The sequence below is a fragment of the Pelophylax lessonae genome, assembly GCF_965119305.1.
Source record: "Pelophylax lessonae genome assembly, chromosome: 5".
In the NCBI taxonomy this organism is placed as follows: domain Eukaryota; kingdom Metazoa; phylum Chordata; class Amphibia; order Anura; family Ranidae; genus Pelophylax; species Pelophylax lessonae.
In genome coordinates, this window is record NC_138772.1 from 366,327,730 (window position 1) to 366,352,454 (window position 24,725).

Here is a 24,725-nt window from a genome sequence, read left to right on the forward strand (position 1 = left end):
GGATCTTGTGGAAACTACATTGATACTTGTTTTGTCTCCTTAAATAAAATACCTATTGTTCCAAAACCCAAACCTGTCTCTGTTAGTTTTATTAACGGTACCCCTTTATCCTCCGGTCCCATCACCAATCAGACACAGGCACTCCTTGTAACTGCTGACAAGTCTCATGTGGAGACCACCACCTTTGATGTATTAACCTCACCACATTTTCCCATTATTTTGGGACTTCCCTGGTTACACATACATCAACCAATCATCGATTGGAAAACAAGAACGCTAGCCTTCTCTTCTCACTATTGCGAAACTACGTGTAATCTCCCCCCATATGGTAGGATCCTGTCTGTGGTGTCGGATGACATTATATCAAAATGTTATCAGGATTTATCGGAGGTTTTCCTTGAGAAAAATGCTCAAGTGTTGCCTCCCCATAGGGACTATGATTGTTGTATCGATCTACTCCCTAATAGTAAGTTGCCTTTCGGTCACGTCTATCCTCTTTCACAAGATGAACTCTCTCATCTCAAGGAATATCTGGATGAAAACTTGGCAAAAGGATTCATCCGACCTTCTACTTCCTCCACTGCTGCTGGACTCTTCTTTGTCCGCAATAAGGATTCTAGTCTTAGGCCTATCATTGATTTCAGACAATTAAATACCATTACAATAAAGGATAGTTATCCTTTACCTCTTATTCCTGAACTTATCGAACAGGTGCGCGGAGCTTCCTACTTTTCAAAATTGGACCTAAAAGGGGCATACAATTTAATTCGAATCCGTGAGGGGGATGAATGGAAGACAGCATTCAGAACCAGATACGGACTGTTTGAGTACCTCGTGATGCCATTTGGGTTGTGTAATGCTCCCGCAGCCTTCCAATGTTTTATAAATGAGATATTCAGAGACTTGCTTGATGTTTGTGTTGTAGTATATTTGGACGATATACTTATTTATTCTCATTCCTTACCTGAGCACATAAAACATGTAAGACTGTGTTGTCAAGACTACTTGCACATAACTTATATGTTAAATCAAAAAAATGTTTATTCCATAAAGAGGAAGTACTATTCCTAGGATACATTATATCTAAAAATGGAATCAAAATGGACATGAGCAAAATATCCTGCATTCTGGATTGGCCTGTGCCAACCACTCGCAAAGCCTTACAAAGGTTCCTCGGATTCTCTAACTACTATAGGAAGTTCATTAAGAACTTCTCTGCGATTGTGAAACCTCTCACACAACTCACAAGCACAAAAAAATCATTCAAATGGTCAGAAGAAGCAAATGGAGCTTTCTGTCTGTTGAAATCAAGCTTTACTTCTGCTCCCATACTACGCCATCCAAACCCATCCCTTCAATACATCTTGGAGGTAGATGCGTCAAATATGGCAGTAGGAGCAGTTCTCTCACAACGACCAACAAACACCTCACCTCTTCACCCAGTTGCTTTCTTCTCAAAGTCATTAAGCAGCCCCGAGGTGAATTGCCCAGTAGGTGAGAAAGAGTTGCTAGCCATAAAACTGGCACTAGAGAATTGGCGACATCTACTTGAGGGTACTCAATTGCCAATCCTTATATATACTGATCACAAAAACCTTCAATACCTTCAGACTAATAGAACTCTTTCCCACCGGCAGGTACGGTGGTCGTTATTCTTTTTGAGATTTAATTTTTTAGTAACCTACACACCTGCAGACAAAAATAAAAAAGCGGATGCGCTTTCACGATTAGCCGAGAATGATTGCACCGAGGTTCCCTCAGTTCCTATAATACCACATGAACGTATTGTCGGCATCGTTCGTTCCCTGAAGGAGGAGATTTTGCACAGCATAGGACTGGATTCACCTCCACCACAACTAAATGCTGACGCAGAAGGCTTCCTTTACTACAACGATAAATTATACATACCCCCTACTATGCGAACCAAGATCTTGGAATTGTCGCATGATGTACCTATGGCAGGACATATGGGTATGACTAAAACTTTCAATCTACTTACTAGGCAGTTTTGGTGGCCAGACATGAAGACAACCGTAAAAAAGTTCGTTTCATCTTGCGATATCTGTGCAAGGTCTAAAATTGACAATATGAAACCATCGGGTCTACTTTGTAGTTTACCAATACCCCAGGTTCCGTGGGAAGTGGTCTCCTTAGACTTCATAGTGGAACTACCACCTTCCAAAGGATTCAACACCATCTTAGTGTCAGTGGACCATCTGACCAAGATGGCACATTTCACTCCTATCCGAAGACTACCTTCATTCAAACAAACAGCGGAATTACTTGTGAAACATGTCTTTAAGTTACATGGTATTCCAAAAACACTGCTGTCTGACCGTGGTTCACAATTCATCTCAAAGTTTTGGCTAGCTCTATGTCAGATACTACGAATAGAGCGTAAACTTACTTCTCCTTACCACCCTCAGACCAACGGACAGACAGAGAGAGTTAACCAGTGCATTGAGCAATATCTACGTTGCTATACTTCATATCTACAGGACGATTGGGTGGATCTCCTCCCGCTGGCGGAATTCGCCTATAACAACGCGACCCACAGCACTACTAAACAAAGTCCATTCTACTTAAATTATGGGTTTCATCCCACACTCCTTCCACCATGTATCTTGCCATCAAGTAATCCAGTGGCATCTGATTATCTTACCCAGATAAAGGATTCCCTGGGATTACTCAACAATACCATCTCACATGCTCATAGCCAACAAAAGAGATACTACGACCTCCGTAGGAAACCCTCTCCCCAATATGCCATTGGGGATCTTGTCTGGCTTTCTACAAAAAATCTGAGATTAAAGATCCCTAGTAAAAAACTTGGACCTCTATTCCTGGGACCTTTCCCAATAAAGAAGCTTATTGGAACAGCTGCAGTACAACTCACATTACCAACAGACCTCAAGATACATCCCATTTTCCATGTGTCGCTACTAAAGCCCCATGTTCCTAACCAAGGAATAAGGCCTACCATATCACCTCCACCTCCTGTACAAGTTGAAGGTGGAGAAGAATTTGAGATAAAGGAGATTCTGGATTCCCGTATCCATAGAAGAAGACTCCAATATCTAGTACGATGGAAGAACTATGGGCCCCAAGATGACACCTGGCTGGATACCTCCGATATACATGCCCCTAGACTGATTCGCAATTTCCACTCGAAATACCCGGAAAAAACAGTTCTAGAGGCCTTCCGGAGCCGGCCTTAAGGGGGGGGGGGGTACTGTAATGTTCTGGTACCTCTGGTACCCTTATTTCCACATTTCTCTCTTAATATTGCGTCCCATCTTGCTATCCAAATGGGACGCATACACCTTTAAGGGCAATGACATCATCGCCGAGCGCCGCTATGAGCGGCTATTTCAATCGCCGGCTTTCTCTCACTCATTGCTCGTTCAAACCGCATGTTCACCGCACCTTCTCTTGTGAAGCTGGAGCTGCTGGCTATTCCCTTTGCCTGAACTGAACCGGAACCTCGCTGCCGATCCGTATCTCGCTACCGGATCACCTCTCACTACTGAACTTTGTTATTACTACCTATCTAGTGATAAGTACCCCACAGGGGATTCCTTACTAACCTGCACTTCTACTGTCATCTACTGCATATACCAGGACTATCTCTATCTAAGCTATTTCCTATCATCTGCATAGACTGTTAGCTCTTGGGACTACCATCAACTATCCTTGCACTAGGTTACTCTGTCTTGTATACTCCATCTGCTGTCCCCTACCATCTGCACTATACTTGACATTAGAACCTATCTGCTTACTACCATCACCTAAACACTCTCCTAATACTACTCCTAAGTGCTCACCATACTATAGCCTGTCTCTCACCTATATACTCTCTCATATTCTATCCCTCCATTAACATCAGATTGAGTGTATGTATATTGCATAAACAGGCTGTGCACAGTGATGAAGTCCTGAGAGTTGGATATGTTTGTTCAACAGAATCTCTACACGACTACTGAGTGTGACAATTCTGCAGCTGCAAATCCATCCACTAACAAAAACGCATGAGCGTTACATCTACCCAGTTACTGTCCTTTACCAGTCAGTCCTGTTACAGTCCAGTCAGCTACAGTATGCTACATTTCAGACCACCACAGTCCAATCTGTTATTGTCTTCTCTGCTACAGTCCAGTCCACTACTGAGCAGCCTGTTACAGTCCAGTCTGCCACTTTTCAGTATTCTACAGTACAGTTTCCATGCCAGTACTATCACCCGCACTACCCAGTCCCTGCTCGATGTAGTTTGCTTCAGCTCCTCTGCTACAGGCACCAAGCCACCTCTGCATCTGTAACTACCTGTTTGGTGACCTGGGGTAGCTTTTAGCTAAGTCCAAGCGATGGACATGGTTGAGGCGCATTATTGGGGTTAAAACAGGTGGTGAGGTGACAATACAACACCTCCTCACGGCCTGTCAAATGTTCTCTGAAGAGTGATCTGAATGCAGATCACTCTTCGAGAGCACGTCTAGTGTAAACAAGGCCTAAAGTTTGGGATCCCAACTTTTAAATGGGATGCTAGTTTAAAGTGGTTGTAAAGGTTTAAGGTTTTTTTTACCTTCATGCACTCAATGCACGAAGGTAAAAAAAACCTTCTGTGTGCAGCAGCACCCCCAGCCCCCACTAATACTTACCTGAGCCCCATCTTGATCCAGGAATGTGCACAAGAGCCTCGGCTCTTGCGGGTCCCTACCTCATCATTAGCTAAACCATTGGCTCCCACAACTGTTAATCACAACCATTGAGCCAATGAAGAGAGATAGGGGGCGGGGCTGAGTCGTGTTCCATACGTGAAAAGACACATGGAGCAGTGGCTTGAGAGCGAGCCTTCCTATGCGGGCACTAGGCAGGAGGGAGAGGCCATAAGCGCCAACAGGGGACCCAAGAAGAGGAGGATCCAGGCTGCTCTGTGCAAAATCACTGCACAGAGCAGGTATGTATACCATGTTTGTTATTTAAAAAAAAAAAAAAAAAAAACTTTTAATATAACTTTAATTTGCAAAAGTCTGCTAGCAGTAGATTTACATAAAAATAAGCTAGCATCCAGAACACAGGTCTGCTCCAAGAAATAAAAACACACTTAACAGAAAATATAAATGGCATCTTGCATGTACAATCACAGAAGCATAAATATTAATGTTGAAATGTGCAAATGAATATGAATTGTATCGAAGTGTTTACATCCATTGTACAATTGCAGTAAGCAGGCTCTTTCTAATAGCACAGTTTCAGCAAAGAATCAAAATGAACGCACGGCCTCACATAACAAAGCAGCTTTTCCCAGCAGGGGAAATAAGCAGATCAACATTGGCCACTACACAGTGCCCATTTTTGTTTTACCAAGAATGAAAAGACTAAACATTAATAAAAAAACAAAGCCTTTCTGACCAAAATCTTTCACCAAGAATGGATTACCATTGTGATCCAAAATCATTGAACAGTATAAGGATTCAAAGGGAGCGTAAAACTAAAGTCTGCAAAATTAAAGCAATTGCACACAATATCCCAACAAAAAACATGTATTTTTACTAATACACTTACAAAGTCACAGTAGAAGTTTTTGATATGGCAATATAGACACCTGTACATCACAAACCTACTGAAGATGTTTACAAATATATAATAGTACAAACGTTCTGATAATGAACATAGCATTAGTGATTGTTGTATTGCTTCTTTTGCATGTTCCCATTGAGTGTCACGAACATGGATCTTGGAAAAATGGGAAGATTTCCAAAGATTAGAATGTACAGAAATTTTTTTCTACTTTAAAATAACAAGCACAGGAAGCTGGACACTGCCTAAGAGCTAAACTGTTATTTGTTAATCTTACAAATTCTGATCATACAGAAAATCAAACAGCTGAACTGAATTTCGAACATGAGCTCATATAAAGGCAGGAGCCTTTGTCCCTTGGCACATATTGACTTGTTGCTTATATATATTTTGGTCAACTGACGCTTTTTTTTTTTTTTTTTTTTTAAATATATGGTGCTTACAGAGTACCATTATATTTAAATAGATAATGCAATTGCAGTGCCGCAAAAGTAAAATCTAAAATACATGAAAGCCCACAAGACCTGAACATGCTAGGGGCAAGTAGTACAAATCATCTTTTTCAGTGCTACTGGAAAACCCCTTTAAGAGACAATTGCACATTTACCTATATTTTTCGTAAGGTTTGATCTCCTAGCCACAATAGGCATACATAATACAAACCTCAGTTGCAGACTCCATGATACCTATACCTGTTCCTTGTGTGTTTCCACAACAAGTTTCATAAATATGTGTCCACTGCAGCTTTTGATGACTATTGGGAGGTTATGCATGTGATATCGCAGTTATAGCTCATGGGAGTGCAAGTCAAATGTGCATCTTTCTAACAGGCAGCAAGGACCACAGAAGACACAACGTTCTGAAATGTAACACTGGAGTGGGCAGGCAGTGGGCAACAGGACTATGTACAATGTGGAAAAGAGTTATGAGGACTGGATGCCTATTGTGTTTGTGGGGGGTAAACGTAAAAGCTGGTAAAAGATATAGTTATCCTTTAAAAGGCATTCAGTAAAATAAAGTTAGAGGTTTCAGTTCTACAACATAGGTATAATTAAAATTCAGCCTAAGCAAACAAAGCTCATATGTATTCAAATAAACAACATATAAAAAACTCAGCTAATCCTTTAATACATTTTAGCAGTAGATTCAGAATGTATTAGTCACTAAAATAACTTCAAAAACACAAAATCAAAACTAGATTTCCTGAAGGGTCTGCATTATTTGTTCCACTAGTTGTTCTTTTTTGGTCTTGGCCTTGGTAAAAATCCCATGCTGTTTGAGCAGGTTCTGGAGAGTGGCTTTACTCAGTTTGTGCAACTGCAACACAAAATGCAAAAACAAACATAAAATCTCATATTATTGGTGCAGAGTTAAGAAACAAAAGTAGACAGGAATCAAATATGTAAAAAATGTATCATACTTAAACAATGGTGTGCTAGCTGTGTGAGAAAATACACTGCCTGACCAAAAAAAAAGTCATCACCAAAAAAAAGGTCACACACTCTAATATTTTGTTGGCTTAGATTACGGCACGCATTCGATGTGGCATTGTTTCGATAAGCTTCTGCAATGTCACAAGATTTATTTCCATCCAGTGTTGCATTAATTTTTCAACAAGATCTTGTATTAATGATGGGAGAGTCGGACCACTGCGCAAAGCTTTCTCCAGCACATCCCAAAGATTCTCAATGGGGTCAAGTTCTGGACTCTGTGGTGGCCAATCCATGTGTGAAAATGATGTCACATGCTCCCTGAACCACTCTTTCACAATTTGAGCCTGATGAATCATGGCATTGCCATCTTGGAATATGTCCGTGCCATCAGGGAAGAAAAAAATCTATTGATGGAATAACTGGTCATTCAGTATATTCAGGTAGTCAGCTGACCTCATTCTTTGGACACATGTAGTAACTACCCAATAGGATAGTTACTGCATGCTTAGTTTAGTTAGTTGCTTAGTTAATTCCAGGTGGAAACTTTTCTTTTGGCCGGGCAGTGTATATACAACCTTAGATTCATTTCTAATTCCCAGACATTACCAGCATTAACAGAAAAAAAAAAAAATCAAAGATCACCAAATTCCCCACACTGCCCCAGCAGCTTGCTCATTTGAGCCTGTTTTCTAGGATTTGATCTGCTGATTCCATTTTTAATAAATTAACGATAAAAAAACATACACTATCTTACCAAAAGTATTGGAACGCCTACCTTTACACGCACATGAACTTTAATGGCATCCTAGTCCATGGATTCAATAATGAGTTGGCTCACTCTTTGCACCTATAACAGCTTTAGCTCTTCTGGGAAGGCTGTCCACCTGGTTTAGGAGTGTGTCTATGGGAATGTTTGACCATTCTTCCAGAAGCGCATTTGTGAGGTCAGGCACTGATGTTGGACGAGAAGGCCTGGCTAGCAGTCTCTGCTCTATTTCATCCTAAACATGCTCTATGGGGTTGGGGTCAGGACTCTGTGTAGGTCAGTTAAGTTCCTCCATCTCAAACTTGCTCATCCATGTCTTTATGTGCCTTGCTCTGTGCACTGGTGTGCAGTCATGCTGGAACAGGAAGGAGCCAACCTCAAACTGTTCCCACAAAGTTGGGAGCATGAAATTGCCCAAAATATCTTGGTATGATGATGCCTTAAGAGTTCCCTTCACTTGAACTAAGGGGCCAAGCCCAACCCCTGAAAAACAACCCCACACTATAATCCCCCCTCCACCAAATGATTTGGACCAGTGCACAAAGCAATGTCCATAAAGACAGCTTCTGAAGATGCCCTGTGGGAGGGGCAAAACATGTCACGTTAGGACAAGATAGTGACGTCAATCTGACAGCTGGATCCTTGCTTATATACATGTTTGAATGTTTTTTACTGTTGCAAGTGCATTTGCTTTTAAATTTTCAATAAATTAAACAGTATTACGCTATGCACATTTTTCTCTTTATTGGATTGCATACTACCACTATGCTGAGAGCCTTGTAATCGAAGAAGAAGGAAGGAGCTAGATTCATCCACTGGATGGAAGGATAAATACCATGCTGTTTTGAATCTTATTGTTGGTGAGTGGGGACTCAGGAGGGGAGCACAGAGTGGCACTTGAATCTTTACAGGAAAGAATAGCCCACACTGGCACTTTGATTACACTGATGGACTATTGCACTTTTTTACCTATTATTGACTGCACTAACACTATATATATATATATATATATATATATATATATATATATATATATATATATATAATTTAGCACAAGTGTTTAGTATGTGGAAGAAGCGCTAAGTTTAAATTCTTATGTTGTCATTTTTTATACCTAGTGTAAATCTTCCAGTGCTTTCGCATGCCCAGGTAGCCACACGTGCTGCATATAGCCTTCCATATAAGTAAATGGCTGCATGTGGCCATATTCTTGTACTACTGTAAACACTGATGCTTCTTTGAATTGGTGTGTAAACCAATTACTCAACACATGGGAAAATCTGATCTTATGCTCGGATAAACACCACAGAGAAGACAATAAATCTCAATCCAATTTACTTTCTCTGGGGCTGTAAGGTGCAGAATAAAGGTGAGAGAGCTCTGCAAAGTCGATCAAGGTCCCTTGCATACGAGTGTCATAATTTACTGATGTTTACTCAGAAACATGTGATGCCCATGTGCAAGGGGGGCAAAAACTGTGTGTGCAGACTTGAGGAATGTTGAGTATAGGTGCGTGACAGTATAGACGAGTAAAATTCTTCTTCATTGTCAGTATTGTATTGTACTCATTTATACATGCTTATAGATGAGTAAACGAGTAAATTACTGCATTCAAATGTAAAATTTTCTATTTTTGTTTTACTGCCCTGTACTCATCAGTGTATTACTCATCTTTACTCAGCTGTGTGCAATGTCCCATAGACAACAATGAATCTAACTTCAGTTCAGTAAAAAACTGAAAAGCATTTTATTTACCTCAGTGTGCAAGAGACCTAATGAGCAAAAGTAGACATAATAAATAGTCTGAATTTGCACATTAATGTGAATAAGGCCTACATCTTTTTCTCTATGGAAGAAGATCCAATGTAGAATAAAGAGGACAGACAAACATTTGGATGCAACCATGCTAAATGAACATGAAGAATGGTAGTAGATTACTCCACCCATGTTGAGGGGCGAGTGGCCTGGTATGTTTTTTATTTTGGGGGGGGGGGGTCACATTTTCTGCCTTATGCTTTCCTGGTCACCCAGGCTGAATGAGGGTATGGTAATCATTTTTAAGGTAGACCCCACAAAAAAAAAAAAAAAGAACAACATACAATACCAGGCCTCATACCCCCAACATCTGACAAAGGTCCTCCCTGGCAAGGCAACATGTTGATGGGGGCAAGGGTCTCATCCCCACAACCCTGGCCCAGCAGATGTTGGGATCTGTGGGGTAGGGGTGAAATTATCTGAATCTGGAAGCCCCCTTTAGAATAAGAGAAGGGAATAAGGCCAGTCCACTCATCACTAGTCTCTATCAAAAACATGGTTTAACTGAAACAATCAGAACGACATTTACACAACAAAGTGTGGCATGTAAAAGGTACTGCAACTTGGGTCAACTGAGCAGTTACTAATATAACCAAAATGAAATGCACTAACTTAATCAGTTATATAATTTATATATGCTTTATATTTGTTTCATCAAACAATAAACATGTTGCCTCCATTCTAACATGCTAGCCCTGGTGCATCCATCTGAGTCTGTTTAGATTTTTACACTTTCGCCACCCCTAGTTCTTGCATTTGGGATAACCCTTTCTGTCATGTATATGTTGTTATCTGACCTGTGTGGGCTTTGGTTTCTGATCCTGTTTTGTTCAGCTCTCTGTGTTGGAGGCCGTTTCTGTATCTTATTCGGGATGATCGAACAGTTTGGGTCGATCATCAATTCGACCCGAACATTGGGTGTTCGAAATCCATCCGAATTCCGAACTTTTTGCGGTAAAAGTTCGGAATTCGGCCACCAGGACCGCCCAAAATGCAATGGGACAGGAACTGGGCTTTAAAAGCCTGTGGTTGGCCCAGAAACATCAGTAAAAATCAATTGAGGGGGCAGGAGTCTGCTAGGAATGTGATTGGAGTGACTATGGGGTCCAGAGGCCAATCAGGAGTGAATACGCCCCCCATACGCCCCCCAGTATATACCATAGCCCCGCCATACCTCTAGCACTGTAATACAGGGGCTGTGGAAGCATTTGTGTTTCTCTGCTGTATGGAGCTGTTCTTTTAGTGTGAGGAAAGGGATATGCAGTGTAGTTAGGGTACTATATACCACTATAGTTAGATTCAAAAATCTAGTTTTAGTAGGGATAGCTTTAAGTGTCAGGGTGACCGTAGTGTAGTTTAGGTGACCTGACTCTGCCATGTCAGGGTGACCGTAGTGTAGTTTAGGCTGAACTGACTCTGCAATGTCAGGGTGACCGTAGTATAGTTTAGGGTGAACGGACTCTACCATGTCAGGGTGACCATAGTGTAGTTTAGGCTGAACTGATTCTGCCATGTCAGGGTGACTGTAGTGTAGTTTAGGGTGAACTGACTCTGCCATGTCAGGGTGACTGAACTCTGCCATGTCAGGGTGACCGTAGTGTAGTTTAGGCTGAACTGACTCTGCCATGTCAGGGTGACCGTAGTGTAGTTTAGGGTGAACTGACTCTGCCATGTCAGGGTGACCAAACTCTGCCATGTCAGGGTGACATATATATATATATATATATATACACACACACACACACACACACACACACATATATATATATATATATATATATACATACACATATATATATATATAATATATATACACATATATTATATATATATATATATATATATATATATATATATATATATATATATATACCCCTATACAGAAGTTAAAAAAACACCTGAAAAACGCCTGAAACAAAAACGCCCAGGTGTGAAAGGAGGGTAACACCATCCCTGCGCTACTGAAATTCTAAGAAAAATAATCTGTTTTTTTTTCTGGTTCTGGACATGCTACAGAGCTGAAACTTCACAGGTACACCTTTTAGACCCCCCAGACACTAAATCAAAAGAAATCAAATTTTTTTTTCCAATAATTTTTTCAATAATTGGCTCTCTATCAAAAACGACAATTTTTAAGAACTTTTTTTGCCTGATTCATAGTCCCTGGGGCATGACCCAGAACCCTAGGCACTTTTTAGGGGCATTTATTGGGTTTTAGGGCTTCAAAATTGTGTTTTTTGATTCCAGAAGTTCAGGTCCCATTGATTTCAATGGGGTTCTGGAATCCGAACCGAACATTTTGGGGAAATTCGGGTGTTTTGGTCGAACCGAACTTTTCATAAGTTCGATCATCCCTATATCTTATATATCTGTCTGTGTCGGTATATCTGTCTGTTTCTGTACAGATAGGCAATCATATGGATTGCATACTAGACATTGTCCTGCTGCCCATGTAATTCTTTCATAGGCTCTGGTAATGCCAAGTAGCTCACTGCCCCTGCACCTAGTTGAGAGCCATTTTCCCAGAGCTGGCAAAACAGAATAATCCTAATAATACCTGTTCTCTTGTGTGTCTGTACTGTGCTCCGATTTCTATCACTGCTCTGTAATGGATTTCTGCTATGCTCCTGTTTTCAAGCTACTTCACTCCAGGAGTAACCCCCAGATAGAACCAGCATCCTGTTGCTTCCTATGACACTTACCTCATTTTTTTTTGCATGCTTTAATACACCAACCTCTTTGATGCTTTGCTTAGTTCTGCACCCTTTAGAACGAAAGTCAAAGAATTGTTCCTGTGTTCAAAATAAACACATTATAGATATAATTACTATAATGCACAGATTTTATCATTGTAGAACATAGATTGGTGTGGGGAACATTTTAACTTTATAGTAGGTTTTTATGTGACCACAGGTTTCTTGTAGAGCAAAAACGCACATCTGAAACAAAGCGATGTCAGACACAGTCATGAACAGCGGTGTGCACATCCGTATAGCATCTGTTTCTAAGCAACGGCCATGGTTACCATTTTAAAAAACGAAAAATGACTCTATCAGACTCTTACACAGACATTGACATATTTGGATCTTTTTATGATGAAGTAAATAAAAAAAACTATTAGTGTACATTGAATATTCTTAACTTCTAGTTATATAGTATTCAGTACTATGAAATGACCTAAATTAGGGATTTGTAAATCCAAACAGTCTTCAGTATAATGAAGAGTTAATTTGCTATACAGATGTTAGATTAATGCTAAAAAGTGATAAGAGCATTAAAATACCCAGTATACTTCCAACAAATACATGTATAGCTGTAGCATGGACAGTCCATCAGCAATGCTTATTTTTATGCTTGGAAAAAAGAAAAACAAGCGTAGAATTACATTGATATCATTAGGATTATGAACGTTAACCAAAGCTCCCTTGTAAAAGAAGCGCATGTTTATTTACCTTTACGTTGGTTTGTATGTTAAAATTCCATTATATTGCTGATCCCCAGCCGCTTCAGGTATCCACCACTTCCAGGTGTGTTGAATACATGTTCCTCGCTTCGCACTGTTTTCTTTGGTCTGCTCATACATTCTGTAATGGAGTTCTAACAAACAGGCTGCTGGAAAGGTAAGCATATTGTACATGCTTCTGTTCTACAGGGGGGCTTTAGATCAAGATTGTGATCGTAATGACAGGGTTATTTACCTATCTCATTGGCAAGAACATGTTTCACACATTATAGCAATGAAAGGTTTAAAAAACAAATGTCTGCAATAGTTTTAGAATCTCCTGATCACTTCTACAGATAAACACGGGGGTGCACTGGATACCTTTGCAGCCATTGTGCTATTGCTGGGTGTCCAGTGGGTTCCTATACCCTTTTAAGTAAAAACCAAACGTTGTGTGTAATAGCTGCACCAAAAAAAACCCTCATGAACTTTAAAGACAAACGTGAATGTATGAAATATTTACGTTTTTTCATTAAAACAGTAAATAACAAAAGCATACACAAATGTCCAAAAGTTACATGGATAGCAATTCTTGAACAATGAATGCAAGTAAAACAAGAATACACTTTATATAAAAAAATATGGCATAGACATGGCCATCCATAATGAACCATTCGATTACCTACCATAAATTATGCAGAAACACCTCACATGTTTCGGAATATTGTATTGAAGTCCTTCTTTAACCACTTGCCGACTGCCCCACGCAGATTTACTGCGGCAGGGCGGCTTGCGGCAGGCCGGCTTGGCTGTGCATAATCAAGTACATGTACGTGATTATGTGCCCGAGGTCTTAGATGCGGATTAGACACAGCGGGAGCCAGACCGCGGGAGGAGCGGGCTCGATCGCCGCCGGCCTCTTGCTGTCTTCAGAGAAACTGACAGGAGAGCCGCCTGCCTATGTAAACAAAGCAGGCCGCTCTTCTGTCAGAGATTGTGTGTTTCAGCTTAGCTCCTGGTGGGGGGGGGGGGGGTGTGCGTCGCCGGAGGTGGAGGAAGCAGGAAAGCCGATCCACGGGACTTACCGCTAGGCACCTGCGATCGCTCCCCATGGAAAGAGAAAGACAGTCTGCTGTTGTAAACACAGCAGACAGTTGTTTTCTCTGGAATGAACACAGAGCGCCTGTGATCCTCCTATTTAGGATCACAGGTCTCTGTGTTGATTCCAGAAGTACCTCCCCCATACAGTTAGAAAACATTCCCCTAGGCTCACACTTAACCCTTTGATCACCCCTGGGTTAACCCCCTTCCCTGTCAGTGTCATTATTACAGTAACAGTGCATATTTTTAGCACTGATTACTGTAGTAATGTCACTGGTCACCCCAAAGGTGTCAAAAATATCAGTTAGGGGTCTGATCTGTCCGCCACAATGTCACAGTCCCGCAAAAAGAGCGCCAAACAGCCTGCCACACTGCGATGGAAGAGGAAACATCGACACTGACACTAAAGTCCTCTGCTGCATGTCACCGCACCGGACCACAAAAAAATGGCTGCCGCTATATGTAGATTACACAGGGAAACCCAAAATATGGCAGCCGGACTACACAAACATGACCGTCGAGGCTAGTGAAAACCATCCACCGCAAAATGGCGGCGCCATGCAGAACCCGGGACCCCACTGGACCTAAGGGAAGTAATAGTCCAGCAGAGGGGAGCCCCACAGGGACCTCCTGTAGTGCAAAAAGTGCCAGCACCCCTAAAAGGGGGCCGCCAGCGGCACATTCCCACCGCCCTCCGGCCCAGCACAAATTTACCCCCTGCCCCAAAAAACACCCATGCACGCCAAAAAGGGACTAGGGGAGGGAAAAGGGGCCAAATGAGGATGATCATGCAGGGGAAACCCTGCTAGGGAGAGGGGGAAAACGTAAAGGGAGAAAGGACACGGGGGGCCAACCATCCCCAGGAAGGGCCCACGACCACCCCAGCAAATCCCAGAGAAAAGAGGGGGGGACACTACTCACCACACCTTGGCATTAGGTGGGCACCACTCCTGGCAGTCCACCGCACTTGAAGTGTGCCCGAGGTGCGCTGCGACTCTGATCATGACTGCTGTCGTGACCAGGGCTATGCGACCTCGCGAGGTGTTTCACTTGCCGGCCAGCCCCAGTCCAGTGGAGTTATGTCGTGGCCAACCTAGCGCAGAGCTAATAGTTCGGTCATGCTCGCAGGCCAGATGTGGGAGACCATAGGGATCTAGGATATCCAGTGCGTCCATTTAAAAAGGAAAAAATGCCAGGACCGCAGATCCTAGGAGGGAGCCATGTCCTTACTCCTGACTAGGCAGAAAAAAACTGAAGTCCTATAGCAGGAAGTGATGGTATACCCCCTAGGAATGCCTCAAGGGCATAGCCAAGATTGTTACCACCTAGTCCAACTCCTGAAGAGAGAGCAGCATAAGCCCAAGGGTCTAGAAGACATGGAGCTGTGTATGTCACTGAACGAAAGAGAAATGTCATTTTTAGCAAGATACTCCCAATAGGAAATCTTATCTAAAGGGATGCAGGCCCTGCAATTTTCCTTATTAGAGCTTTGCAGGTGCAGCAGCTTGCTGATAATTTAGAAACAACTGCCATTAGACTCACTTCTGCACATGGGCACAGACAAACACACAGGGATTTCTTCAGAATAACAAAAGGTAGGAATCTGCAACAAAGTTTGTTACAATTCTTGTAATGTACATCGATCACTCAGAGGGGAATTTTTTTTCTCTCAAACAAAGTAGAGTTTATTGATTTCTGGGTTATGTAGGAACTTCAACCTTTCTCAAAAAGAACTGGTAAAAGGTGACATCATTTATTTAAAATCTATTAGGTTAGTAATGGTAATGGTTGATTGCAGTGCAACTGAATCAATGCAACCTCAGTAATACCTTGGGAATCGTGCCCAGACTATCACACTGTGGGGACAGTGTGTAATGTTGCTTTGGGCATTAGATCCCACTTGGGCACTCACCTCCGCAATGAGGGCTACTTGATAGGTAGCCAGGGGATGCTATACAGGTCCAGGGCCGTGGTCCATTCGTATGGATCTCAAAACCTGATGGTCCCTTTGTAGGTATGGCCATCATGACGGGCAAAGCCTGGACCCATATAGGGACAAGCACAGTAGAATGGTAAAACAGGTCTATTACTGTAGCTTTATAGCAAGTAGGAGACTAAATATCTTTACTACTTGTGGTACACTTATTAGTGTCCCCTGAATAGTATTTGCCTTTTGACTTAAAACTATTAAGAAAATAGAATTTTTGTAAGAACTTACTGTAAAATAATTTTCTCTGAGTCCTCTGACAGTCGCCGCCCAATGGTATTAGCCTTTACTAATGGGTAATGGCGCACTCTGCAGGAGCAGGCTAGGCAGATAATTGATTATCAGGTTAATACAAAAAAAACATTTGTACCTCAGCACGCAACTAGGGGGCCATCCCTCAGCCATTATCCAGAACCCAATCTGATATTACCTCAGTTTGTAGCAAGCAGTACTGGAAGGCAACAACCCCCAGATCCAAAAACCAGAGGGGTGGGGGCGGAGACTGTCAGAGGACTCAGAAAAAAAGAATTTTACGGTAAGTTCTTACAAAAATTCTATTTTCTCTTACGTCCTCTGACAGTCACCGCCCGATTGTATTAGCCTTCACTAATGGGACGTCCAAAAGCAGTGCAGGTATGAGGGGTGGGAAAGCAACGCAACCAATTTAGAAGGTAACGCAAATAGCCGGGCTAGTAACAACCTGAGCCCACAGGAAAAAACTGGAACAAAACCAGAACAAACACCCCATAAGGAGGGACAGAAAAATAATGTCCCCTTAAACAACTGCACTCAAAACTTTGCGGCCAAAAGAAGCATCCGAAGATGCCAAAACGATGCCAAGCGGAGGCGGCCGATCCCTTCAGAGGTCACTCAGGAAGAACAAATAGACAATCAGACTGCCGAATCGACTCCGTGGCGGACAGGTAGACCTTGACCGCCCGGACCACATCCAGAGAATGCAAGGCAAACTCCTTAGGATGCTTGGGTCGTGCACACAGCGAAGGCAACACGATATCCTCATTGAGGTGGAATGAAGAAACCACCTTGGGAAGAAAAGATTGACTCGGTCGCAGGGCCACCTTATCTCTATGAAGTACCAGATAAGGAGAACGTCAGGACAAGGCTGCCAATTCAGACACTCTGCGAGCCGACGTAATTGCCACCAGAAAAGCAACTTTCTGTGACAACACAGACAGAGGAATCTGTCTGATGTTCTCGAAAGGAGGTTTTTGTAACACTGACAAAACCAGATTCAGATCCCAGGGAGGCAAAGGAGCCCTCCTCGGGGAGCCAAATGCCGCAACCCTTGAATGAAGGTGCGGACCAAAGATTATGGATTAAGTCATTTTGAATATATATAATATTTTTCTCTTTTATATAAGGAAAGCAATCGTTTAAACGGCCAAACCTTGTCTTATTGACATTTTTGGCACAATAGTCAAACAATATATGCCATATTTTTAGCCTCTTCGCTTCAATTTGAATACACTGTCACTATGACATCTTTACTAATAAATTTGACACATATATTTGATCATTTATATAATTATTATTCTCTGGATTTAGTTTATAACTAGTGAAAAGCATGTTCTTTTCCCTTCTTATCTTAGTCCTCCCTGGCTTACGCTCAGCAAGCTTTTCTGCCATTTGGACTCCAGCTGTCCATTACCCAGGTGACACATCCTTTGGCAGTATTCTCTGCACATTTCCACATTTATTGGATTGTCCAGACCATACAGCACCAGTCAGGCTCAAAACCAACCCTGTTCTGTTTTTAATCTTAGCAAGCAGTAAAAACCTCTATGCAGGAAACCATGTAAGTTTTTTCTTTATTATAATTGTTAATTATACTAAAAAGTTATCCTTTTTTTTTTCTTGACTGATCTGCTTTTTTTTTGTGAATTACATTTAAGTGGTCTTATCACTGTATTTAATATCTACAGAAAACCACCCAAAGTAACCCCTGATGAAGAAGTTGCCTTGCCACTTCGAAACGTGTTGGGTATCAACTTTGTAGTGTGTGGTTGGTTTCTGACATATGTGATGTTCTCTGCTTGCTTGTGGTTTTAATGTTTAATATATATACTTTGTTCTATAATAAAATTGTTATTTTTTCAAAAAACCTTTTTATCATTTTGTCTTTTTCTGCCTTTAAAGTCCCACCCCAGGGGAATTCCCACATTTTGTCTTATGACTTAGGGATGTGGCACACTTTCTAGAAACCCGCTCAAGAGCACACTTGTCTTGTAGTGCTAGGTGGTCTGTACTGTGGGGTTTTTGCTAGGGGGCCTGTACTGTGGGGTTTGTGCTAGGGGGCCTGTACTGTGGGGTTTGTGCTAGGGGGCCTGTACTGTGGGGTTTGTGCTAGGGGGTTTGTGCTTGAGGGGTTTGTGCGGGGTTTGTGCTTGAGGGGTTTGTGCTGGAGGGTCTGTACTGTGGGGTTTGTGCCACTCTCAGTTAGTGTATCCCATAATAGGGTGTCTCTCACAGTATATCCCATAATAGGGGCCCCTGCTCCCTATTACGGGATATACTAGTACTGATGGACCCCTTAATATGTGATATACTGGGAGAATTTGTTCACGCAAGCAAATTACAGGGGACAAAATGGGTGGAGTCTATAAGAGGTGGGGCTTCTGAGAAATGGGAGGGGTTAAATGGAAGGGCAGGGTCTTGCGCCCCACCATCTTAAAACTTCACCAGCCACCACTGAATACATGCCTTTGCAGCATTAAGAAGTCTGAGTGTCAGGGAAATCTTATATCTGCGGATTAAACTTCTCGTGAGGTGGAGGAGACAATGCGCTGGATCGTCTCCCACCTCGACTGCAGTCAGTTGCTTAATGACTGCCGCAACTTTAATCCAAAAGGGTTGCAGTAGGGGGCAAGTCCAAAAAATGTGGAGCATTGAACCCGCCTCCGACACGCAACGCCAACATCTGTCTGAGCAATCTGCTCCCATCCTATGCATCAACACGGGTACTCGTACCACCTAGTTAATATTTTATATCCCACCTCCTGATATTTGCAGTCCATAGAAGATTTATGCACCAGTGTTAGGATCTTATTCTTTTGATTTTTTGTCAAAGTTCCCACTCCTATTGAGATAGAAACGACAGCTGTTGTTCCTCCACCAAGATTGAATAGAATAGGGATAGAGTATGTTTGAGGGGATCCCCTGCTCTACATAAGGATTCAAAAGGAGTTAAAGCCCATGGTATATAGCCCCTTTGTCCAACAGAAAGGAGGAAATGTCGTAATTGATAAATACTGAAGTGGTCCAGATCTAGTCCGGGCCATGCAGCGATCTCCCCATGGATGGGTACAGGGCCCTGCTGCCATACTTCAAGTAATCGTATCTTTCCAATTTGTGCTAGTCCACGTATCTTAGCACTTGTACATCCCGGGGGGGGGGGGGGGGAATCCGGGTTGCCAAGTATAGAGATAAGAGGGGAAGGCGCAGGAGCCATCTTTGGATGTTGTTGGACTCTCCGAGATTCTCATAGAGTGGTACCTATCGTAGGGTGTGATAAGATAGGGTCCATAGGCGAAAAAGAGGACCAAGGGGCCGGGGGGGGGGGGTCAACTGGCCAGCTGCACCTATCTCCAGACCCACCCATCGCTTAGAGGCCAAATTACAATGCCAGTCCAAGATACGGACGAGGTGAGAGGCGCGGTAATATCGGAGCATGTCCGGAAGGCCTACTCCCCCCTTTGATTTTGGAAGGGACAGGACTTGAAGCCTGATCCTAGGAGATCTGGAGGCCCATATAAAAGCGCAAAACATTTTCTGGATCTGTTGAAAAAAAGACATAGCATCAGCAATCGGTAATGCCTGCAATAAGTACAATAATCTGGGCAAGATGTTCATCTAAAGCATGCTACAGCGTCCAAACCATGTCAGGGTCAATGATTGGCATGTAGGTCTCTCTTCAAAATCCCCAACATAGGGATATGATTCCTCCTAAATAAATCAGCTGGATCAGCTGTAATCTGGATCCCCAGGTAAGCTAATGATCCCTCAGCCCAATAAAATGGGAATGAGACTCGTAAAGCATGTTCCCCCTGAAATGATGTGGATACATTGAGTACTGCCGATTTTGTGAGATTAATCTTGTAATTAGAGAGGATGCCATATTTGTTAATAGCAGCTAAGATGTTTGGAAGTGTTATTATTGGGTTGGTGATGAAAAACACAACCCGAATGCCTGAAATGTCGATAGATCGACGTATTGAGCATAAAAAGGGCTCCAACGTTAAAATAAACATAAGAGGTGATAGTGGGCATCCCTGCTGGGTGCCATTCGAGATTGGAAAGTAATCCGAGCACCATTCATTTACTCGCCTATATACAGTATGACGGGGTGGCTCCAATAAAGCTCCAGGCCACCCTGTCAAAAGCCTTCTCCGCGTCCGTAGATAATAATACCATTGGAGTATGTGAAACCCATGCTTCGTGTACCAGATCAATAGCCCTTATAGTGTTATCTCTTGCCTCCCGATGCGGCACAAACCCCACCTGGTCAAAATGCACCAGGCGGGGGATGTGCAGCACTAGACAATTCGCAAGGATCTTTGCAAAGAATTTGGTATCGCAATTTAAAAGGGAAATAGGCCTATAGCTGCCGCAGAGCTGGGGGTCTTTCCCCTCTTTATGAATAAGGGCTATATAAGCCCTCAAAGAGTCAATAGGAAACATGGCACCCTCTCCTACATTATTAAAATGCTCCAGGAGGGGTTTACCTAAATATGCCAGAAATTGCTGGAAATATGGCAAAGAAAGCCCATCTGGTCCAGGGGCCATATGGGGTTTAAATTGTGAGAGGGCAGATGATAATTCCTCAATAGTAATTGCCCCTTCCAAGGCAGATGCCTGCTCCACTGTAAGGGTGGGCATTCCTGATTCTCGGAGGTAGATCTCTGATAATTCCCTCTCCTCGCTAGGGGAAGTTATTCTCTCAGGGGTTGTTATATTATAAAGAGAATGATAAAATGAATAGAACTCGTCCGAAATAGCAGACGAGGTATGAACCTCTCGTCCACTAGGCGTTTGTATATGAGATATATGTGTTCTCTTTCTCGGGCCCCTTAAAGCCTGTGCAAGCATCGCACCTGGTTTATTTGAAAATTCATAATAGTGTCTCCTAGCCCATGCCATACCTCTAATTGTCTTCTGAAACAGGAGGCGATTTAATTCTTCTCTGGCTTGAGTTAAGGGGACAAATTTTTCCACAGCTAGGGATTGCTTGTGTTGTTTACTAAGAGATTCTATCCGTGAGAAGAGGACTGTCAATCTACTTTCCTGTTCCCTTTTACGTCGAGCTCCTATTCGCATAAGGACTCCACGAATTACAGATGGGGATAGTGAATCATCCATATTATCTTTAAAATAATTAGAAATCGCAGACTCTATCTCCCCCCTGACTTCCGGGAACTGGAGTAATGACTCATTGAGCCTCCAAGTACATTGTTTTACATGTCCAGATTCCCATGCAATAACTACGTGGACAGGAGCGTGGTCTGATATAGAGAATGAATTGATATGTGAAGAGATAACCAAGGGGAGATCACTTTGAGGGAGTAAAATGCGATCTATTTGAGTGTAGACATTGTGGGTCGGAGAGTAGTAGGTATAATCCCGCTCACCTAGATGCATCAGTCGCCAAGGGTCAGTCAGGTCAAGGAGAGACAGTTCCCGCTGCAGTCGGCGTAACCGGGTATGGGAAATACATGAACTTCCCCTGGAAGAATCCAGGAGGGGTTCAGGTATAAAATTAAAGTCTCCACCCATCACGAGGTGCCCTTCTCAAAACCCCAAAACTACCGTAATCAATAGCTGTAAAAAAGATATATGATCTGAGTTAGGCAGGTAAACATTTAATTAAGTTACCGTTGTCTGACCAACCCTTACCTTAATCAAAAAAAATCTTCCACCTGGGTCTATCAGCTCCTCTTTAAACACCCAGGGCAAAAATTTAGATATGAGAATACTCCTTTTGATTTAGGTATTGGTGAGGGAGGATGATACACCCAGGGGAAATCCCTATTATATAGCCTGGGAATGGCATCTTCCGAAAATAAGTTTCCTGTAAAAATGCCATATGTGAATGACTGTGTTTTAAATCTGATAGAAGACGTGACCGTTTCTCTGGGGTGGCTAAACCTCTTACATTAAGGGTAGTTACCTTATATCCTGAGACCACTCGTGCAGGGCTAGGTGACATGGCTACCCTGGAGGCCCAAAACAAAAACCAAAAAACCCTCCCGCAGCTATATACCTATACTGGTATTACTAAAATTGGTTATACCGTAACCGAGCGCAACCAGGCGCTTCCTAATGTGGGAGAAGTGATCAGCAAAACGCCGTAAGATAAAAGGTGTTCACCGGCAGGCAAAAAAAAATATATAAAAAAAAAATGATAAAAGAAAAAAAAGATAGTAAGGAGATGTGACCATAGGGTGTCGGCCTACAAAGCATCTTACTCATTTTTGAGCTACAACCCCCCTGCACACACATTCAATACTTCATTTTTAAATAATCTGAGTTGACAATTATATCCCCCTCCCTTACCATAACCCCCCCCCCCCCATCCCCAAAAGCAACATCCCCACCTTGTATTTCCCAGGAATTAAAAAAGGGAAAAAATCATTGTGGAGTCCGTAAAACATCTCGAGTCGGTAGATCTTCTTCCAAGATTGGATAGTGTATGGAAATCACACTACCGAACCTCATATCCTTAATGCGTGACCTCCAACCGACCAGGCAGAGGACATTACTCATCTGGGCGATGGGGGATCAGCACCAAGGGGAAGGGGGGAAGGGGCAGGACAGGGGTTTCCAGCAAAGTCCAGGATAATATATCTAGAGATATAGTGAAAAAATAAGAGAATATGAACATTTTCCATGTAATTTTTAAACGTTGTTAGGGGCCATGCCCTCCACAAGAGTCTCTTCTTCTAATGGACCAGGACCCTCTCTCCGGGGATGTCTAAACCGTGACATGGGGGATCCCCCTGAGATCCGACTCCACAGATTGCTTAGCCAGTTGGGAATTGATATTAGAGGGGTCTCCAAGAAAGAGAATAGCTCTGGTATCTGTTCATGCCATCTCAAAGCAAATGAGTTTCCATTTTGTGAAACCACCAAATGAAACGGGTGACCCCAGTGATATGTAGCGCCAGCTAGCAATGGTTTTATTATGGCCCTCATCCGCAGAGTGCAACGTGAGAGGTCTGCTAGGAGCCGTATTGGGGCTCCTTTAAAGTCTATAGGACCTTGATTCCATTCACGTCGCATAATATCTTTCTTAAGGGAGTAGAAATGTATTCTGACCAATATATCACGTGGATAGTCTTCTCCTACGCTGCTGGGTGCCTGTACTCTATTTACTCTGTCTATTTTGATCTCCTCTGTAGGAGGGCGCTCCAACAATTTGTTAAATATCCCCAAAGCTGCCGTCTTTAATTCGGGGCCCAGAACTGTTTCTGGGACCCCCCACAGCCTAATATTTCTCCGGCTGCGATTTTCACTGTTATCCTGTTGGAGTTGCAAAATGGTTAGTTGATTCTGTATATGGACCTGTGAGTTTTCTATAGCATTAACTCAACTTTCAATATAGATTGGGCCACCCCCACAGCAGCTACTTTGTTATCTATTTGTGTAAATTGCTGTTTTATGGCATTAATTTTCAAGAGAAAGATTACTCACAATCGATGCTGCCATCTCATTTATATCCTGCTTTGTCGGTATTAGTAAGAGCAGTTCTCTCCATTCTGAAGACTGAGGGTTTTCTAGTTGACCAGGGGATGGATGACCATCCATTGTGTCTGCCCGTGGTTTGTCCATTATGGAGGTCGGCTGTGGGGAGCCTCGAGGGGAAGCAGATGTATCCGTTGAATGGCCCTGTGTCGGTTTAGAAAGCTTTTTCAGCGAGATATGGCCGGTGTTGAGTGGACGCGGCGGCGCCATCTCAGCTGGAGAGGAGACACACCGAGCTGCGGGGCTCCGGAGGAAGTATGTCGCAATGTCCGGTCTCCTACCGGTCTCCAAACGCTTCGCCGGGTTATCAGAGCCTGACATGTGCAGAGGTTCAAGGCAGGGTCAGGTTAGCTGGCTGCATGAGGCCGGAGCACTGCTGTGAATCACAGAGCTCCCAGAGGAACACACCCTTATGGCATCATTACTGAGCCACACCCCACCGTGCTACAGACTTAGCCTGCTGAGGCATCCGGGTTTCCCAGATAAGAAAAAAAAATATATAATATATATATACAATTAGAAAAAATAAAATGGCAGATAATCTACCGTGATCTCAGGGGCACCCAGGACTCACATCCAGGTCTATGGGTCCACGAGGCTTCAGGAGAGGGCGGAGGGAAGGAAGAGAAAAAAAAAGGTGGGGGGAAGGAGAAGGAGGGGAAAGGGCCCCTCTAGATAAGGCAATATCAAGCGTCTAGTCAATAGTGTCCCCAATCATGCGAGGCAGATAATACGGATGTCCATAAGCCGTTGTGGGAGAAGCTGTAGAGAAAAGGAAATAAGTGCTGCCTAGTCGCCCGCCAGAGATGGTGGGGTGGCGACTGACGATTGCCTCTTGCGGCCTCT

General features: G+C 42.8%; 1 protein-coding gene across 1 annotated transcript in view; it reads right to left on the reverse strand.

Annotated features, from left to right (window-relative positions):
- Positions 1 to 6,771: 6,771 nt before the first annotated feature.
- LOC309555832 (uncharacterized protein C18orf63) overlaps positions 6,772 to 24,725 on the reverse strand; it is a gene marked incomplete at both ends in the record, with an annotated part of 133,837 nt that continues 115,883 nt past the window's right edge. Inside the window, one exon of the mRNA XM_082257998.1 lies at positions 6,772 to 6,894. Within this exon, the coding sequence (XP_082114124.1) occupies positions 6,772 to 6,894 (123 nt within the window). The remainder of the gene's footprint in view (positions 6,895 to 24,725) is intronic.